The sequence below is a fragment of the Melanerpes formicivorus genome, unplaced genomic scaffold (genome assembly GCF_026170545.1).
Source record: "Melanerpes formicivorus ecotype bairdi unplaced genomic scaffold, bMelFor1.0.p_v2 SCAF_6, whole genome shotgun sequence".
Classification (NCBI taxonomy): domain Eukaryota; kingdom Metazoa; phylum Chordata; class Aves; order Piciformes; family Picidae; genus Melanerpes; species Melanerpes formicivorus.
This window is the reverse complement of record NW_027142358.1, coordinates 8,551,021-8,568,805: the sequence shown is the minus strand read 5'-3', so window position 1 is coordinate 8,568,805 and position 17,785 is coordinate 8,551,021. Positions and strand designations below refer to the sequence as shown.

At 58.8% G+C, this 17,785-nt stretch overlaps 1 protein-coding gene across 4 annotated transcripts; it reads right to left on the bottom strand.

Moving 5' to 3' along the window:
* Positions 1-260: 260 nt before the first annotated feature.
* On the bottom strand, positions 261-14,939 carry PPRC1 (PPARG related coactivator 1). Of its 4 annotated transcripts, none has more exons than XM_068139525.1 (14): positions 14,789-14,939; positions 10,987-11,112; positions 10,709-10,864; positions 10,161-10,274; positions 6,982-9,775; positions 6,532-6,585; positions 6,091-6,151; positions 5,694-5,761; positions 4,750-5,545; positions 2,774-2,953; positions 2,535-2,598; positions 2,159-2,280; positions 1,299-1,450; positions 261-602 (listed from the first exon to the last, which is right to left on the bottom strand). In XM_068139525.1, exons 1-14 carry the CDS (start codon positions 14,927-14,929, stop codon positions 499-501), a joined length of 4,932 nt encoding a protein of 1,643 aa, XP_067995626.1. In that variant the 5' UTR covers positions 14,930-14,939; the 3' UTR covers positions 261-498. The 4 variants fall into 4 exon arrangements, with proteins under 4 accessions (XP_067995626.1, XP_067995627.1, XP_067995628.1 ...); XM_068139526.1 differs by having other exon boundaries at positions 10,709-10,861; XM_068139527.1 differs by having other exon boundaries at positions 10,987-11,097.
* Positions 14,940-17,785: the final 2,846 nt, after the last annotated feature.

Sequence of the window (17,785 nt, the reverse complement as noted above, 5' to 3'; positions counted from 1 at the left end):
AGAGCAGTCTGTGCTGCCTGTCCTCAAAGAGTTCACCCTAAGCCAGGCCATTTGAGGATTGACATAGGGCCTCTCAAAGCGCCTCAGTGACCCCATTCCTGCCTCACTTTCCCCAGACACCCCACTTCTGCATCCAATCCTTTACCTGTGCTACTTCTCATGGGGCCAGACCTAAGCACAGCGCCCCAGGGGTCCCAAGCGGGCAGAGCCTGAGCCCACATCTGAGAACAGCCCACATGAAGGAGACAAGGAGGCAGGGCTGCTGTTCGGGCATCCACATTTATTACACGGCTGGGGCAAGCCTGGGGCTGCCACTTGCCTAGGCCCCTCTGGTCGAAGGCAAATGACCCGTCCTCCTTAAATACTGATTATAAAACAGATTTTTTGCCTTTTTCTTTTTCTTAAAAACCTCCTCTCTCTCTCTCTCTCTCTCCATAATTTTTTTGTCTTTTGTATTTGAGTATAAAAGTGGGGGCGGGTGCTCCGCCTTGCCTGCCGCTACCTCCGCAGGCTGCGCTGTGCCTGCCGCAGCAGCGTGTCGAAGTCCAGGGAGTCAAACTTGCTCTTGATGGGGGCCGGGTCAAAGTCCTCTCGGTTTGAGTCTGTAAGACATGGCAAGAGGTTGCCTTGAGCCCTGGGGACACTGGCATAGTTCTGGCCATCACTACAAGCAACTCCTTCCCATGACCCTTCAGATGCCCACCTCCGGACCCAAAGTCAGGCTGATGGAGGACTGGACCTGGCCTCCATCAGTGCTAAAGGGATGAGAATAGGGCTATGCCTGGACATATGAAGACAGGCTGAGAGTTGGGGCTATTCAATCTGGAGAAAAGAAGGCTCCGAGGAGACCTTATTGTGGCCTTCCACTATCTTAAGGAGGACTACAAGAAAGCTGGGGAGGGACTTTTTAGGGTGCCAGGTAATGGTAGGACTAGGGGGAATGGAACAAAAACCAAAAGGGATTGGATGTTAGGAGGAAATTCTTCACCATGAGGGTGGTGAGACACTGGAATAGGTTGCCCAGGGAGGTGGTAGAAGCCTCATCCCTGGAGGTTTTTAAGGTCAGACTGGATGTGGCTCTGAGGAACCTGATCTAGTGTGAGGTGTCCCTGCCCATGGCAGGGGGGTTGGAACTAGATGATCCTTGAGGTCCCTTCCAACCCTAACAATTCTATGATTCTATGACATGTCCCTACCTGACCAAGCTTGACTGACCCCAAGGATGGAGACCTCTACACCTTTGGGAAGGAAAGAGTACCCAGGGTTCCAGCCCCTAACTTGGGGAACGTGAGACTCACCCAGGTCAGCATAGTTTCTCTTGCAGAACTGCCGGCGGCCACCGAAGCACAGATCAAAGGGCTGCTCGTCCGGGCGCCGCAGCTTGTGCCCACTCTCGATAGCAGCAAAGGCCTCCTCAGCATAGCGGTAGGTGACAAAGCCATAGTTGTCCCTGGAGCCAAAGGAAGAGAAGGAAGATCAGCAGCATGGTATGGCTCACCCCTTCTTGATCCACACATTCCTCTTGAGGGAATGAGGGAAGTCGTTCTGCCCCTGAACTCAGCACTGGTCAGGTCACACCTTGAATCCTGTGTCCAGTTCTGGGCTCCTCAATTTAAGAAGGACATTGAGACACATGAATGTGTCCAGAGAAGGGCAACAAGGCTGGTGAGAGGCCTCAAGCACAAGCCCTGTGAGGAGAGGCTGAGGGAGCTGGGGTTGTTTAGCGTGGACAAGAGGAGGCTCAAGGAAGATCTTATTGCTCTCTACAACTACCTGAAAAGAGGTTGTAGCCAGGTGGGGGGTGGTCTCTTCTCCCAGGCAGCCAGTGACAGAACAAGAGGACACAGTCTCAAGCTGTGCCAGGGGAAGTTTAGGCTTGAGGTGAGGAGAAAGTTCTTCACAGAAAGAGTAATTGACCATTGGAATGTGCTTCCCAGAGAGGTGGTGGAGTCACCATCCCTGGAGGTGTTCAAAAAAGGACTGGATGTGGCACTTGGAGCCATGGTTTAGTTGTCATGAGGTGTTAAGTATTTGGTAATAGGTTGGAATTAATGATCTCTGAGGTCTTTTCCAACCTGATTGATTCTGACTCTGTGAATGGAAAACCCAGCCAAGAGGGGCCATCCCTGGGAACATTCCATGGCCCCACAGCTCTTACCCTTCGGAGCGAAAGTGCAAGGTGCACTCCTCGATGTCTCCGAACACAGAGAAGCGGTGCCGGAGCTCCGACCGTGTCATCCTGCTTGGGATCTTGCCAATAAACACCACTCTCCGCTCCTCCTGTAGGCGAGGATGCAGCGTCCCATGAGATGGGAACAGGGGTACTTGACATCTCCACCCTCCTGGTTTGGAGATGCAGGACCTCCCAACGGAGCACCTTCCCTGCACTGCCACCCATCACACCACACCCTGGCCAGAACCTCCCAGTAATGCTGCCTTCAATGCTGCTGAGACCCCCACAGCTCTCCGAAGTGGTGGAAGGCACGGGGACCCCCAAATCTCCATCTCTAGATTCACAGCCCTCCAGCACTCACTATTGCACGTTCCTTCTGGAGGATCCTCTGCCTTTGGTAGTGGTCCCGTGCCTCGAAACTGTATCTGGCAGGGCAGAAACCAGACACATGAGCTATAGGGTCAAGGCAGTGGCCAGAAGAAAGTGATCCCAGATACAAGGGAGATACTGAAAGAGCAGGTCCACTCCTACCCAGCACAGAGAAGGCCAGGAGATAGGATGGGGAAAGCTCACACACCCCTGCTGGGTGGTCACGCTCACCTTCTCCGCCTGTTGCTCCTCCTGCATGGTGAGGGGGAGCGAGAGTGGGACTGGCTACGAGATGTGGACCTGGATGAGTAGGAGGATACTGATGATGAGGATGAGGACCTGTCCCGGGACCTGCCACATGACCCACAGCTGGAGTGGGAGGAGTTGCTGTGGGAACATCTTGAGCGGTACCTGGAAGGAAAGAGAGACAACACTCAGTGCCAAGCCCTCCCCATGCTCAGCACCACGAGGCTCAGGACAAGGAGCAGCCCTTTATACTCCCCAGCAGGACTCACCCCCAGGGTGAGCTGGGCTATGGAAAACTCTACCTAAGGTAGCAAGGGCAGTAATGATGCTGCAGAGATGTTACTCCACTTGGCTCCAAACACCACTTTGACAAGGAAGTAGTAAGCTCACAACTGGCACAGCCTTTGAATAGCAAGAACCAATCACAGGGGAACCACACAGCCCGTGGCTGTGACTAGGCAAGGGCCCAGGAAGGAGCTGGGGCTGCTGTGCTGAGTCCCACACAGAGCACAGGATGATATCAGAGCCCTCACACCCACATGGTACTCAACAGCCATGCAAGTGGAAACTAAATGCCTCCAACCACACTGAGGCCATGACATGCACCAGGACAGGATTGAGCTTCTGCATCCACAGCCTCCTGCCCACAAGAGCTTTTCTGGCAAGGCCAAGCAAAGCTTAAGGGCAGCAGGACTAAAACACCACTGGGATCAAGCTGGGATGCCTCCAGTCAGCAGCGAGGTCCCTCTCTAAACATGCTGCCCATGGGTGGTTCCCCCCACCATCCCCCTGCCTCCCCCACTCCAAGCAGGTGTGCTGCCACATACTCTCCTGGGGGACAGCAGGTCAGGATGGCACAGTCTATGGGAACATTTCCCAGTACAGGACCAGCTGCATTCACTGGAAAGCCATGCCAGAGAGGCCAAGCCTCTGAGCTGCACAACCCTGAGGCATGGCATTGTGCATGTGCCCTTGACAGCTCCACCCTTCTTGCCTGTTGATCACCAACAGAAGGGCCTTGGTTCGACAAGCCCTTCAGGCCCAGTGACCTAGAACACCTCCAGAACTGGTTGAACACCCAGGGAAGGGCTCCAGTGCCTCCCACCCTAGCTGGGATAGGCTGTGCACTGCTTGGATGCACAAAGGCTCAAAAAGAAACACAGCTTGCAGAGACCAAGCTGCCCCACTTTCCTATGCAGCCACCTCCATAAGGAGCACAGGGAACCCCTGAGGCAGCCAAGCCAGACAGGATTTTCTCTGCTTGCCTCTAGTGGCTCCCTGGAGAGCTCCATTGTGGTTCCTCTTATTTCTAGACCTAGGGCTGTATCAGTCGCACAGCACAAACACCAACACCTGCAATATCCCAGAAAAAGCATCCAAAAACCAGGATGCAGCCAAGGACTTGCACCACAGTGTTCCAGGAGGGGTAAGGAAGCCTAGCTCAGGGGTGGCTCTTTGCAGGCACACCAGCCTAGAAATGGCATTCTGACAGACACCTACTAGTAGGTGTTGCAGCAGCTCACCTAGTCTGAGCCAGGAACCCCCTCAGAAGGGCCACAAGGACAAAAAGTTCAAAGGATCACAGGATGTCAGGGGCTGGAAGGGACCTCTGAGTATCATCAAGTCCAACGCCCCTGCCAGAGCAGGACCATAGAATCTAGCACAGGTTGCACAGGAACACATCCAGAGGGGTCTTGAAAGTCTCCACAGGACACTCCACAACCTCTCTGGGCAGCCTGTTCCAGTGCTCTGTGACCCTCACAGTGAAGAAGTTCCTTCTCATGCTGAGGTGGAACACAGTCCTGTGCTATAGTTTATATCCATTACCCCTTGTCCTATCACAGGGTGCAACTGAGTAGACCAAACACAGTCTTTCAGCAGGTCCATAAAAGTGTCTGGGCATACTTTCAAGAGACCTGCCAAGAGACCCAAGGAGTAAGGAGACACACTCCACCGCTTACCTTCGCCACCGCTTGGGTGGTGGGGAGAACGATTGTGACCGGGATCGGGAGGATGAGGATGAAGATGAAGACGAGGACTCGCTAGCTCCATCCGAACTGGAGCTGAAAGAGCGGCTGGCACGGCTCCGACCAGCCCTCCAGCTGCTGGCTGAGGGGCTGGGCGAGTCCTGGGGTCTCCGATAGCAGCGCAGGGACCTCTTGGCAGCAGCTTGGCTAGGCTGGGCACTGGGAGTCTGCATCTCCTGGTCCCGGCAGGGGGAAGCAGCTGGAGACAGAAGCACCGAGGTGGGGGGAGTGCTGCACTCAGTGGTGGCCTTGTTAGGGACGCTAGTCCGATAATCCAGGGGAGCTGAGCAAGCTGTCCCCAGGGATTCCTGGCTGGGCCCCACGGTGGTAGGGGGGGCTGGAAGGGTGGGCTTGGGCTCGTCCAGCGTCCGTTTGGGTAAGAAGAAGATGGGTTTGATAGTGATGTCCCGGTGGTGTTTGACGTTCCAGCGGGAGCCACCCTCGGCAGGGGGCCAGGTGCCAGCACCACTGCCTTCCGGCGGCGCTGCACCCAGGACGCAGTAGTCGTGGTCTCCCGAGCAGACGTGGCTGGGGGCTGAGCTGGCAGGGGCTGGCGCTGGGCTTTTTCCCTGGAGTTTGCTGGAGGGTAGCGGCTTGGCTTTCACCAGCTTGGCCATCTTCTGGGGCCCTTCCTGGAGCGCAGACCCGGGCAGCTTAGCTTTGGCCAGCAGTGAGACAGCAGGCAATGGCTTCCACAGCTGGTGGGGGGGCGTTGCTGGAGGGGTGAGGCCTGCAAGAGCACCAGAGGATTTTCAAAAGCAGCCCCTTGCTGCAAGCCACCTGGCCCAGCTTCCCATAAGCCCTGGGGAACTCCCCCCAGTTCCATGACAGACCCCACCAGGAAATGGTGGAATTCCCCACCTCACCCCAGGCATTACCTGCCACATTGGCCAGCTCAGAGGCCTGCAGGCTGTCCATGGGCTTCCTGTCCTGCTGGGTCTCAGGCCTGAGAGAGGGAAGGACCTTTGTCAAATGTGGCAGCCAAAGCCCAACCACAGCCCTCTTGCCCCTGGTGGGAGAGAGGATCTGAGAGAGCTGCAAGGATGGAACTTGCATAGCCCAGTCATATCCATCACTGCTTCCCTCAATTCTTCCCCTCAGTCCCAACCCTGATCCCCAGTCCAGTGAGGAGCTCAACCCCTCTTGGGCCAGCAGACACAGCCACCAGCCACAATTCAGACCCTGCCACGACTGATTATCTGCCTCATGCCCCCACCAAAGACAGAGCTCAGCTCTCTGCCAGCCTCCATGCTGGGACACGAACTTAGTACTCACCCAGAGCTCCCTGCTGGCCGCCTGTCCTCAGGGGGCTGCATGGGAGTCTCCTCTTTCTTGGCTGAAAAGAGAGTGAGTGGGTGAAGGTGGAGAAAGGCTGGGGCTGGAGGGCAGGGGACAGACCCTACGTATGGAAGGTAGGGGGATATGGAGAGAGAGCACCTTGGGCACAGACTGGGAGAGGTTTCACAGCACCCCAAACACAGCTCCCGGTTTCCCTCCTCGGCTTCTCACCACCTCCTCCCCCGCACCTTGGGGACCCCTGGCTGCTTTCACAGGCATAGAAGGAGATAGGGGGAAAGACACTGAGGCAGGTAACACCAGCCCACAGGCAGCAGTGCCCCAGCCCCCTACTCCAGCTCCACCACAGGGAGCACAGGTAGTCCAGGTAGGCCTGTGTGACACAGAGGCCCCATGGGGGACACTAAGCCACATACGCACCCTCAGACTTCTCAAACTGCTCCAGCAGGCTGGACAGGTCAGTAGCTTCAATCCCTGGGCCAGGGAGAGAGCACAGCAAGTCAGGTCAGCCAAAACCCTCCTGGCAGCACAGCGATTCACCCCAGCCCCATCCTCCCCCTGCATCAGCCTCCTTGGGTGATGGGACAAGCACTGGGGAGCAGTGGCACAGCCTGCAGCAGTTTCGCAGCTCCCACCCCAGGGACAGGAGCATCCAGCTCTACGATCCCAGGAGGGACCAATTTGGGCACAGCTAGCCCAGACCATCCACTGGAGGCAATGTCCTGGCAGAGCACTGAGAAAAGTCTGCAAGCCTGCAGGCACCGCTTTGCCACCCTCACTCCCAGAAGTGCCAGGAACTGCCTGCTGGCAGCACCGCAGCCCTGCCAGCTGGCAACACTCAAGCCAGCACCCTGCAGTCTTCCCACTCACCGATCTCACTGATGAAGGCTTGCACAATGTCCTTGCTGCTGTTGCAGGGCTGTGCTGGGCTGAGGAATGGCTGGTGCCTCCATGACCGTGCAGCAGGCATCTTGGTGGCCAGGCTGCTCTCTCGACCCCCTTTTGGTGGTGGTGCTGCAGCCTGGGTGGTGGATTGTTTGCTGGGAGGCTCCAGCACGGCAGTTGACTTGGGTTCCCGCAAGGCTTTCTCCACTGCTCTCTTGCCTGGCCCTGCAACCTCTTCTCTGGGGCGGGTGCCAAGGGACTCCTCAGCAAGGCCAGTGGCAGGAGACACCTCTGCAGGGCAATGGATGGCAGCTGAAGAGGCCTTCAGGACTTTGGTGGAGGTTGCAACCTGAAAGTCCTCTGGAGGCTGGGTGAGGGCAACCTGAGGGGCTGCCGTGGGCTGGGCTGGCACTGTAGGGGCGACTGTGGTGGGCTGGGCAGCAGGAACTGATGGGACTGCTGGGGGCTGGGCAGGGGCTGAGACCTTCGGGCCCTTTGGAAGAGAACTCTCCCCCGCCAGCCGTGCCTGCCTCCTGGGGTCTGACACCCTGCTGGTCATCAGCCTGGCTGGGCCACCTACAGCCCCCATCTCGCTGCTCAGGGTGGTGGGTGGCTGAGTCGGGAAGGCAGGTGGCTCTGGGCAGTTGAGCACAGGGGCAGTGGGAGGCTGTGAGGGCAGAAGAGTTGTGCCAGGGTGGCCACCAGCTGTGAAGGGAGCAGTACCCTGCAGTGCTGCTCCAGGGTCTCCATATCGCAGAGGAGGAGGAGGCGGAGGAGGAGGCGGCGGTGGTGGCATGGGGATTACTGGCCAGTAGGATGGTGGTGCCCACCCTACTGTGGCATAGGGTCCACTGGGGCCAAATGGAGGTGGGGGCAGCATGGCTGGTGGGGGCCAGGCCATGGCTGGAGGTGGAAGGCCAGGTACCATGTGAAAAGCACTGGAGGAGCCAGCACTGGGTGGCAGGGGCAAACCGCGGCAGTCCACAGGCCGTGGGCTGAAGCAGGGCCAGGAAGGCACTGGTGGGTAAAGGGCATAAGCACCGGCAGAGGCTGGAGGCACCCCAGTGGGGGCTGCCCCAGCAGCTGGGGGCACATTTGGTGCAACAAAAGGCATCGGCGTTGATGGGGGTGGTGGAACTGTAGCGGGTGCTAGAGCAGTGGCAGGTGTGGGAGCTGAAGCCAGAGGGGTGGGAGCTTTGCCAGTAGGAGAAGGGACATCAGCAGGGCTGGTGGGTTTCTCCAGGCTCTTCTGAGCGCTGGTTGCTTCGGTGGTGGGATGCACAGGTGGCACCAGGCATGGAATCTCTGCCAGCTCTGTTGGAGGCTCAGGGATGCTGGGCCACTTGCTGGCCACTTGCTTCTCAGAGTCCTTCCTGGTGCCTGGGCTGGGCTGGCGGTGCAGCATACGGATGCGGTATTCCCGCAGGCTCAAGGCCTTGGGCTTGGCTTCCTTGGGCAGGCTCTCGCTTGGCTCTGCTGCCGGTAGGCTCTGGGAGGGCTCCAGCCCCACGTCTCGCTCTGGAAGCGGAGAGGCAGCCTCCGAGACCCCACTGCTCTGTCCAGCAGCTGGCTGTGCATCTCCCTCGCCCTCAGCCTGATCTGCAGGGCCTGGACACCCAGCTGCCGGTAGCTCCACCGCAGCTGCTACAGTCTTCTCCAGAGGCACCACAGTCTCAGCCTTCTCCACGGTCACAGCCACCGTTTCTCTTGTTGGCTCCTTCTGCAGCTCTTGCTGTGCTTTCTCAAGCTGGGAGGCCTCTGCCGTGCTCCGGGGCCTGCCTCGAGGCCGCGGCGGCCGCTCCCCACGCAGCTCCATCTGCCCCTCCTTCCGGGCTCGCTCCAGCTGCTGTGCCAGGAAGTCTGAAACCTGGACGGAGGGACATGCTGCCCGACGCCGGCTAGTAGGTGGCTGGCCTGGGGGTTGTCCAGAGCCAGCCGAGTGGAGCTGCTGGGCCACGCAGTCCCTGCCTGACCTGGCCTGCTTGCTTTGGTCCTCCTTCACTTTCTTTTTCCGACTCTTCCTTGCTCTCTCACGCCCACGTCCCTTCTCTGAGCCTTCACGTTTACTGCTCGCTGGGGCCTCCTTGCTACACCCAGAGCTGCTGTCAGGGGTGCAGGCTCTGGATGCCGTTGTCTCCAGCGGGGACGCGTTCTCCGCTGTAGCGCAGGAGGGCTCTTTCTCAGCCAGTTTCTCCTTCCTCTCCACTCCATTATTCTGGGCTGGAACTCCTGGCAGCTCTTCTTGGTCCTCTGGGATTGACTGCCCAGTACTCTTCTCTGCTCCTAGGAGCTGGGGCTCCACATTGGGCAAGCTGGGAGACAAGGACTGAAGTACCACTGGGATCTCCATGCTCTCCCCTTCATCAAGCACAATTTCCAGCATGACAGGGCCACTCAGGAGCTCTTTGGCCACAGGCTCAGCGTCAGGATCCAGGCAGACAGTGAAGGTGGGCAGGCAGTACGGGTGCATGGACTTCACCAGCTCACTCAAGGACACATCGCCGGTGTTGATGATGCAAGGGTCTTCACGCTCCTCCAGCGCTGTCCCAGCCTCACTCACACAAAACTCCCCAGCCTCCATGCTGCCACCCAGCTCTTGGCTGAAGGCAGCTTCCTCCTCTTCTTCCTCCCCATCACTGCGCTGTGGCAGGGGCTGCTCTCGGGCCCGGTGCCAGCCCACCTTCCTCTCTACCCTCGGGGTGCTGCAGACTTGCTTCTTCAGCAGCACTGGGTCCTCGAGGCTGTGAGCAGCACGGTCCCAAGCCAGGTCTGTGTCAGGCTAGGAAAAGGAACCAAAGCAAGTGTCAGCCCCTGAGTTTTCACCTGAGCACCCACAGGCACAGCTCTCTGTGGGTCTGCTGAAACTCTGCAGCAAAGCCCCAAGGCAGACAAAAAGCTGGAGAGCATTTGACTCTCCCGGTAAGACACAGTAGAGCTGGAAACCTGCCACCCTTCAGGGCCACCCACTGAATCCCCAGTCCCATCAGAGGGGGCAGGCCCTGCTCCCACTGCCACCAGTGCACTACAAAAGCATTGGTTCCAAGAGAGGATGCCTGTGCCCAGCAGAAAGGCAGGGGTTGAGGAACAACAGCAGAGACAAGCAGGGACACAGCCCAGCACCACCCTAACACTGCTCCTTCAGCTTCACTTGCTCAGCTACTCACCTTCCCAAGCACAGAGATGCTGCTGCTGCTGAGAGGCCTGAGAGCCTTGGGCTGCTCCAGGGCAGGGCTCTCACATTCCAGTGATGAACGTGACAGGCTGAGAAACTTCTGAAACTGCAGAGAAGACAGGTGAAAGATGAGGCAGAGGCAGCAGCAGGTTTATGCTGCTGGAGGGGACAGGCCGCCCCCAGCCCCACAGTGGCCACACACATCACCTCACAGACCCCCAAAGCAAACTCAGCCCTGTTTCACCCATGGCACACACAGCCACAGCTGATCAAACAGAGAGGTACATGCTGCTCCCCAGGCCCAGAGCTCTGCACAAGACCCAAAGTAAAAGCATGGCCCTCTGAGCCCACACTGGAGCCCTGGGAGTGTTCAGGGCTGGCTCAGCCTTTCTCATGTTGCTGGTCAGATAGACCATCTCAGGGTGTGGGGGACCAAGCTCCTGTCACCTCAGGACAAGCCTATGCCAGGACCTAGCAGAGCCCTGCCAGAGCATCCTCCCACTCATTTTTGGGTCAGGCTGGCTCTACCCGGCAACTCACCGAGGGATTGTCCCTCTCCCGAGGTGAAGTCAGCAGCTCTGCATCCATGATGGTGTCAAAGGGAGACAAAGTCTCATCATCTGTGCTGTCCAGGATCTCAGTGATGGCAGTCAGCAGAGACAGTTCATTCGGTGCATCTAGACAGGCCTTGTTCTGCTGCAAGGACAGGGGCAGTCTCAGAGAGTGGTGGGACATGGCCAAAGACCCTGGCCAAGGGGGATGCTACCACCACCCCTCTTCATACCACAGCCATAGCAGGCTCTGGTGTGGGCTCCCACCTCGCTCATAGAAAGGTCCTCGATGATGGAGATCACAGAGGAGTCCAGATAGTTCTGCATCGTTCCCAGGATCTCTTCAGCCTCCAGCGATGCTAAGTTCAGGTCATCCTCCTCGAGAGAAAAGCACTGTGAAGCATGGGGAGCCAGGTAAACACTTTGCCATGCACCATTATCAGCACTGATCTCCACAGCACATGTAGGCTCTTGACAGCTGTGCTGCAAGTCAGAGCACAGCAGACCTTTCCCTGCTTTGGGACAGCCTACCCCTTGCTCCACAAAGCCCAGTGCCACTTCTTTTAGCCTGAAACCCTTCTGAGTACCAGAGATGCCTCTAGACTGAAACCTCCTGCCCAAGTCCCTCTACAGTTACATGACTGGGAAAGATGAATCAATAAAACCCCAGCAATTACCAGGCTCTGCCCAACACCGCATATCACTCATGCTGGACTGGGAGAAGAGAGGCAGGCTGCCCCCACCTCATGGACTGTCACTCTCTCATCTGACTCTGGCTGTCAGCGCTTCAGATAAGTCCCAAAACATTACGAAATCCATAACAGAATTGCAGGAGTCAGCAACAGAGATGCAGCTGGGCTGCTACTGCCACAGCCCTACCCCAACACCTCTGCTACAGCATACAAGAGGGCACAGGAGCCAGACAGCTTTGTTGCTCTTCCTTCAAATTGCTAGCCCTATGTTCTTTCCAGTCCTCCAGCCAGCTCCAAGGATGCTTGGGTAATGCCAGAAAGGTCTTTGCACTGCACTCCATGGTGCCCATGCAGCCCACCACTGCAATGCAACCAGGTAAAGCCAGGCTACGCGAGATGCTGGGTGAGGGCACAGGCTGCAGAAGCCAGACATGCAGCCTCTGCCAGGAGCAGGGCACGGCGCAGGCCTGTCACCAGCACAAGACAGCATGTGCACTTTTGTTTACAGATGGGCTTAGGCAAAGATCATGAAAGCAGGGAAGATAAGGGCACCAAGGACAGAGTCATCCCAAAGCTGTCTGGGAGAAGGCAGTGAGCTGTCCCCACCCTGGGCAGCACGTGGCTTAGCTTTGAAGGATGCACATCTGATGTGGCTCACCCATGTTTCATGTAGGTACCACAGCTTGCACAAGCCTGAGCTCAAGCAGGACAAAATGCCCCCAGCCCTGTACAAGACCTGCCTTTACTTTGAAATTCTTTTGGCAAGAGGGAAGCTGCACCGGAGGGAGACCAGGCATTTCACTAAATAGGTGTTCCCTAAAACACAGCAGCACCAAAGACACATGCCCAAAACCCCAGCCTCTCAGGTTCTTCAGAGACTTGTCCCCATCAGACAGCGCAGGCACCTCTTGGTGCCCTGGGTGACCCTGGATGAGGCAGGGAAGTCAGAACCCCTACATATCCACCCATCACAAATTCCCCCAGCCTATTACTGCGTGCCAACACAGCAGCCCCGAGGAGCAAGAGCCTGCAGTGGTCTGGGGCCTGGCGGGCAGCTAGGCAGTTCGACAGCTCAGGCACCTTCTCCCAGGGCTCTCTGCCAGTAAGGGGAGCTCGCAGGTGACAAGGGCACGCTACTCCACCCCGCCATGCAGATCAGGCTCCAGCGCAGCTTTACCGCTCAGCACCCCCAGCCCCTCCCTCGGCCGGCGCTGGCTGCCGGTCAGCAGCAGGCGCAGAGCCCCGCCGGCAGATCTGTACGGCGCAGTCTGGCTGCGATTCCCGGCCAGTCCTCCGGGAGGTACCGAGAGGAGCGGGGAAGCGCATCCAGGCTCCCACGCCCAGCGCCGGCGTGCAGCCTGAGTCAGCGATGACCGGCAAGCAGAGGCAGGGCTCTAGCGGACCCTCAGCAGCCGAGGGACGCGGGGGCCGGCCCACCCTTGCCTGCTGATAGCCAGGATGCCCCCGGCTTTCGTGGCCCTGCCCATCTTGCCACAGGACCGGCTCTCCCCAAAAGCAGCATCTAATACGAGGTTTCCAACGGTGACTGGTGCTGGACACTTGATGGGGAGAAAAGTAAAATCCTCCCACGCTCAAACTACCTCTTCCTGCAGCTCCTGCCCACAGCCCGGGAGCAAGGGTGGGCAGGTGATCTCCCAAGGCCTCCTGAACTCCTTTGACTCAGCACCTCGCAACAAGGAGTCCCACAGCTCTGAGTCACCAGTCAACTAGGCTGTGTTCCTCCAGGACTCCCTTTGATCCACCTGGGGCCCGGCACCTCCTTCAACCCTGCCACTTGTGCATCAAAGGCAAAGGCATGAAACAGCTCAGCCTGCTCCTGAAGCCTTGTCTGCTCTCCTCCCTGTCAGAAACCCCTGTTCCCTCCAGCCCAGGGGGAACAGCTTCTGTGCCCTCCCAGCAACCTATACTTTTTTTATGCTCAGCACAGTAGGGAAGAGGTAACAGGTCATAGGGATGTTCAAAGACAGGCTTAGGCCATGCTGTACCCAAGCACCTAGGGAGAAAGGGAGTACACCCACAGCTCCAGAGAGAGTTTTGGGCACATGGGAAGCCAGAATTTGAGCCAGCAGTTTGAGATGGTCACCAGATCCTGCATGCCGAACCAGAGCAGGGAACACTGCTGTGGTATCCAGGAGGCACACCCAAGACCTCCACAGGCATCTGCCCATCCAAGTCGTGTTGGTGACACATGCACCCAGTGTGCTGTGCCAGGGCTACACATCAAACAGAGAACAGCTGGCCTTCCCACTCTGGCCACAGGCAGGCTGCCAAGGCAGCTCTCACCTGGCCCTACTTGCTGGTAAGCACATGGGACTACTGCCTCCTCTGCATGGAGCAAGCCCAAAAAGTTGTGGGGGCTCAAGTCAGTCGGCACGGCACTGGCATGGGATGCTCCAGAATCCTCTGCTGCTTTCAGGAAGCATCAGGCAGAAGGAATACACCTCTCTTCCCAAACGCGGACTGCTCCCTCTGTGTTAGGGAGAGATGGGACAGGCTAAGCATTTCCCTGCCCGAGGTAGGGCTGCAAGGTTCCCCCCGCAGCCCCTGCGGCTGTACCCCTGCCAAGAAGGAGTACCTTAAGAAGGGCTGAAGCATGAGGCTCTCCTAAATCCCAGCCAACGCACAATGCTGGTATCCCCAGTTCCTGTCCAGGGATGCTTACAGCACCGCAATCCCTGGCCAGACAGCAGTGCATCCACAGACAGCACCTCTAGCCCAGCACCGACTGAGTCCCAGCAGGGGCTGCTGACATCGGCAGCGGCAGGGACGCTGAGCAAGGGCGGCAGTACTGCACCCTAGAGCGGGAAAGGCTTCCCTCGGAATAAACCCCCACTGCAGCTCGAGGAAGCTCCCCCACCCCGAAGCGGGCAGGAGAACCCCGCGTCCTCCACCAGAAGCCCCTACCACCGAAACTGGTGGGTGTCGTATCCCAAACCGACCGACACCCCCCCCCCCGGCACGATCGCAGGTGGCGGAGAACAGCGCCGGAATGGAGGGACCGCGGGCGCACACCCGGCCAGTGCCTCCCCCAGACCTCGATACCCCGGGGCTGGGTGTCACCTCCCGCAGGAGGCACCGAGACCACTGCCCCGGCAGATCTTGAGGACCGTGCCGGGACCCTCCCACCCCAATGCCGCCGCCACTACCTCAATGCCGCGGCCACCACCCCATGTCGGCAGGAAAGCACTAGTCGCTCCATTCGGCCTGTGTGAGAGGCGCTCCCAGCGCACGCCAGAGCCTCCCGCCCGCCGCCGGCGCGGCAGGCCCGCTCCCGGTACACGTGGTGGTGCCGCCGCGGGAGCCGCCCCGGCCTCCACGTGTCATGGCGCGGCCCGCCGTGCCCCGCTGCCACCTACCTGCAGGGGACTGCCGGCGCGGAGGGTCGACTCTCGCGGAGCTCCGCCACCCACCAGCCCTCGAGGAGCAGCCCCAGCCGCGGCGCCGCCAACCCCAGCCCTAACCGCGGCAGACACCGCTCCGCCCCGCAGCGCCGCCATCTTGGCGCCTCCGTTCACAGCGCAGCCACTGCCGGGCGCGGCACGTGACCGCAGCCCGCCCCACACTACAGCTCCCGGCGGCCACCGCGCCGCATCGCCCCACCCCGCGCAGGGCTCGCCGGGAGCACACCCCTTCGCCACCAGCGGCGCGCCAAATGCTGTGCGTAGACCTGATAGGAAGACCAGCCGCAGGAGGGCGCGCAGCCATCTTGAAGACGGTCAGGCAGTCAGCTTCACCACCATCTTTGTGACGGGCGAGGGCACGAAGGGTTAGTCCCGCCCGCAGCTTGGCGTCACTGGCGGGAAGCGCCGAACCGGGGCGTGGCGGCCGCGCGTTTTCCCGCGGCGCCGGCGGGGCCCGCCCCGCTGCCGGCTCTGCTGCACACGTGGGCGCGGCGGTCTCCGGCGGCTGGCCGGGGCCTCTGCTGTATCACCCGGGAAGCGGAGACAGCGCTGCTGCAGAGGCAGCGCCCGGCTGAGGCTCCCTGACCCCAGCTGTGAGTCCGCCCTGCGGCGGGAGATGCCTCTGCGGTAGCGCGCGTGGAGCAAAATTCTGTGTGCGGTCGATGGGGTGACATGTGGCACATGTGGCAAGAAAGGGTGAACGAAAAAAGTCTTCGGGGTGAAAGGCAGGATGGGCGTCCTGAGCTGCCTTGCATTCTCCCGGCACGGCCGCAGGGCAGGACTGAGTGCCGAGTAACAGCCTATGCTTGGGCTTGCGTGGCTCTCAGGAGGGGGCACACCAAAAATTGGCTGGAGGACATGAGGGATGGGAAAAACCCAAACTCGGATCATTTGAGCCACCTGCGGTCCAGCCCACCCCATCCAGGAGGGGCGGGGGGTGCTGGTGTGCCCAGCTTATGGCCTGGCTCCATTCTGTTAACCCGGTTTGACCAGTCCCAGAGGCCCTTTGGGCTCTGCCACTTCCTGTGCCCATTACTCCAGCACTTCGTGGGGGGCAGGGATGTACTCTCATCAGCATAAACGGAGCATGGACGTACTGGTGGAAGCTCTGCAGTGCAAAATGCACCTAGTTTGATCTCATTGTCCTGGCTTCTCCAACACTGGGGGCACAGACTTACTCAGGTCAGATTCCCATGAGGATCCACAGGATAGAGCTGCCTTGTTCAGCATTGCATGCTTGGTCACTGAGCCGAGGCATGTCTGACAGGCAGAGCCTCATCCTGCTGTTCCTTCCATCCTTGCCACAAGGGACTTTCATCTGTGATCACTAGTCCCATGTCACCTCCTGCCTTGCAGGGGCTGCTCCTCCCTAGCAACAAATAGGCTTTCATCTAGGGTTGGCTGCTCCCCTCCTCTAACAAGCCCATAGCACCTTCCAAGCCTCTCACCCACACTCTTGTATGGCTAAATGCTGGCCAAGCAGCAGCCAAGCAGCTGGGGCCTCCTTCAGGGCTGTGGACCTACATGTGTGCTGCAGAGCACCTGCTTGGTAACACACAGGTGTGAGCATACCCCTGCTGTGTTTGGTTGTAACAATGGGCTCCTTGGGCCAGTGCTCACCACAGGCACCACGGAGGAAGCAAGGGAACCCTAGGCAAATACTCTGGACTTCATCTAACTGAGGAGTGGTTGCCCCTCTGAAACACACTTTGCTTCACCTGAGCTCAACAGCAAAGTGTAAGTCACTTTGCATCCCTGTTGGTGGGATCCTAGGCACTGGTTTATGGTGAGTTTCTCTGGTGAAGGGACATGGGCTTTTCCAGCGTGATGTTTCCCTCAGAAACTCATAGCTTTCTTCCTGCTCTGAACATTGCTTTCCCACCATCTCCTCTCCCTGGGGCACATCCAGGATGTGCATTGACCTGCCTAATCACTCTGTCCCTGCATGTGGCAGGACCCTGCAGCACTTCGAGACTCATCCCTCACAGAACAAGCCTAGCCTGATCAAGTACTGCATGTGGGACCATTACCTCCTGCACATGGGGTCCCTGCTGTGTGATCAGAGGTGAACCTACATGCAGGTACCTCCCTCCCCCAGCATGACCCATAGCAGGGGTGCTCTCCTGGCACAGGGGCAGCACCAGCCACTCCTGTTGGTTTACAAGGCAAAATAAACAACAGGCAGAAAGGAAAATGTGCATGTTGAATTACAGCTGGCAGTTTCCTTCCCTCCACGTGTAGTGATAGCATCTCTGCTCAGGCAAATTCTGCAAACACCTCATTCTGATGATGCCTGGTGCTACCCAGGCTAGGCCTGTGCAGCGCCCAGTCCTGACAGGTTGCTTGGGGCTAACTGGAACCTGCAAAAGAGAGCTTAAACCCACGGGATGTTCAAAGAACACTCAGTGAAGAATGCAAGTCCCACGTGGGCAGGAGCAGGTGGGCTGGTGTTGGCCCTTCAGCAAGGACAGGCGTCAGGTTCCTCTAGAGTTTGCTCTGCTCGCTTCACCTCTCATAACATGGGGCTCGGGCTGCATCTTTATTGGATGGCCTTTGCAGATGGGGCTGCACCGATCTCTGTCCCTGCAGCAAGTGTGCAGCACAGATCCAAGCAGCTCCCCTGTCTCCTGCATGGCAACCCCTGACATCGCTGCACAAGAAGCAGCAAATGCCAGCCATGACCTCCCTGACTGTGCAACATGCTGCTGCAAACCCTCCTTCTTGCCGCCCCAGCTCTGTGGCCACTTGGCCCCTTCACTCGCACGTGCTCCTCCATCCTCCCCCAGGCCTGGCAGCCCTCACAGTGCCCCAGGCTGGAAGACTGGCAGTCTCTCAGCCCTGTGCAGCACCATGCTAAACAGCGGTGGTGTCCCCTTCTTCTCTCCGCCTGCCTCGTGCCCAGAGACGCAAGTCTCAGCCGCACGCCGCCAGGCTCTGGGCTCGGACGGGTGG

Bases quoted from the DNA above. Each gene is read 5' to 3' on its own strand.
- PPRC1 (XM_068139525.1), bottom strand. From the start codon at position 14,929: ATGGCGGCGCTGCGGGGCGGAGCGGTGTCTGCCGCGGTTAGGGCTGGG. The intron at 10,865-10,986 runs GTGGGAGCCCAC...CTGTCCTTGCAG, and splicing joins AGGACCTTTCTATGAGCGAG to CAGAACAAGGCCTGTCTAGA. The intron at 603-1,298 runs GTGAGTCTCACG...CATGTCTTACAG, and splicing joins GAGAAACTATGCTGACCTGG to ACTCAAACCGAGAGGACTTT.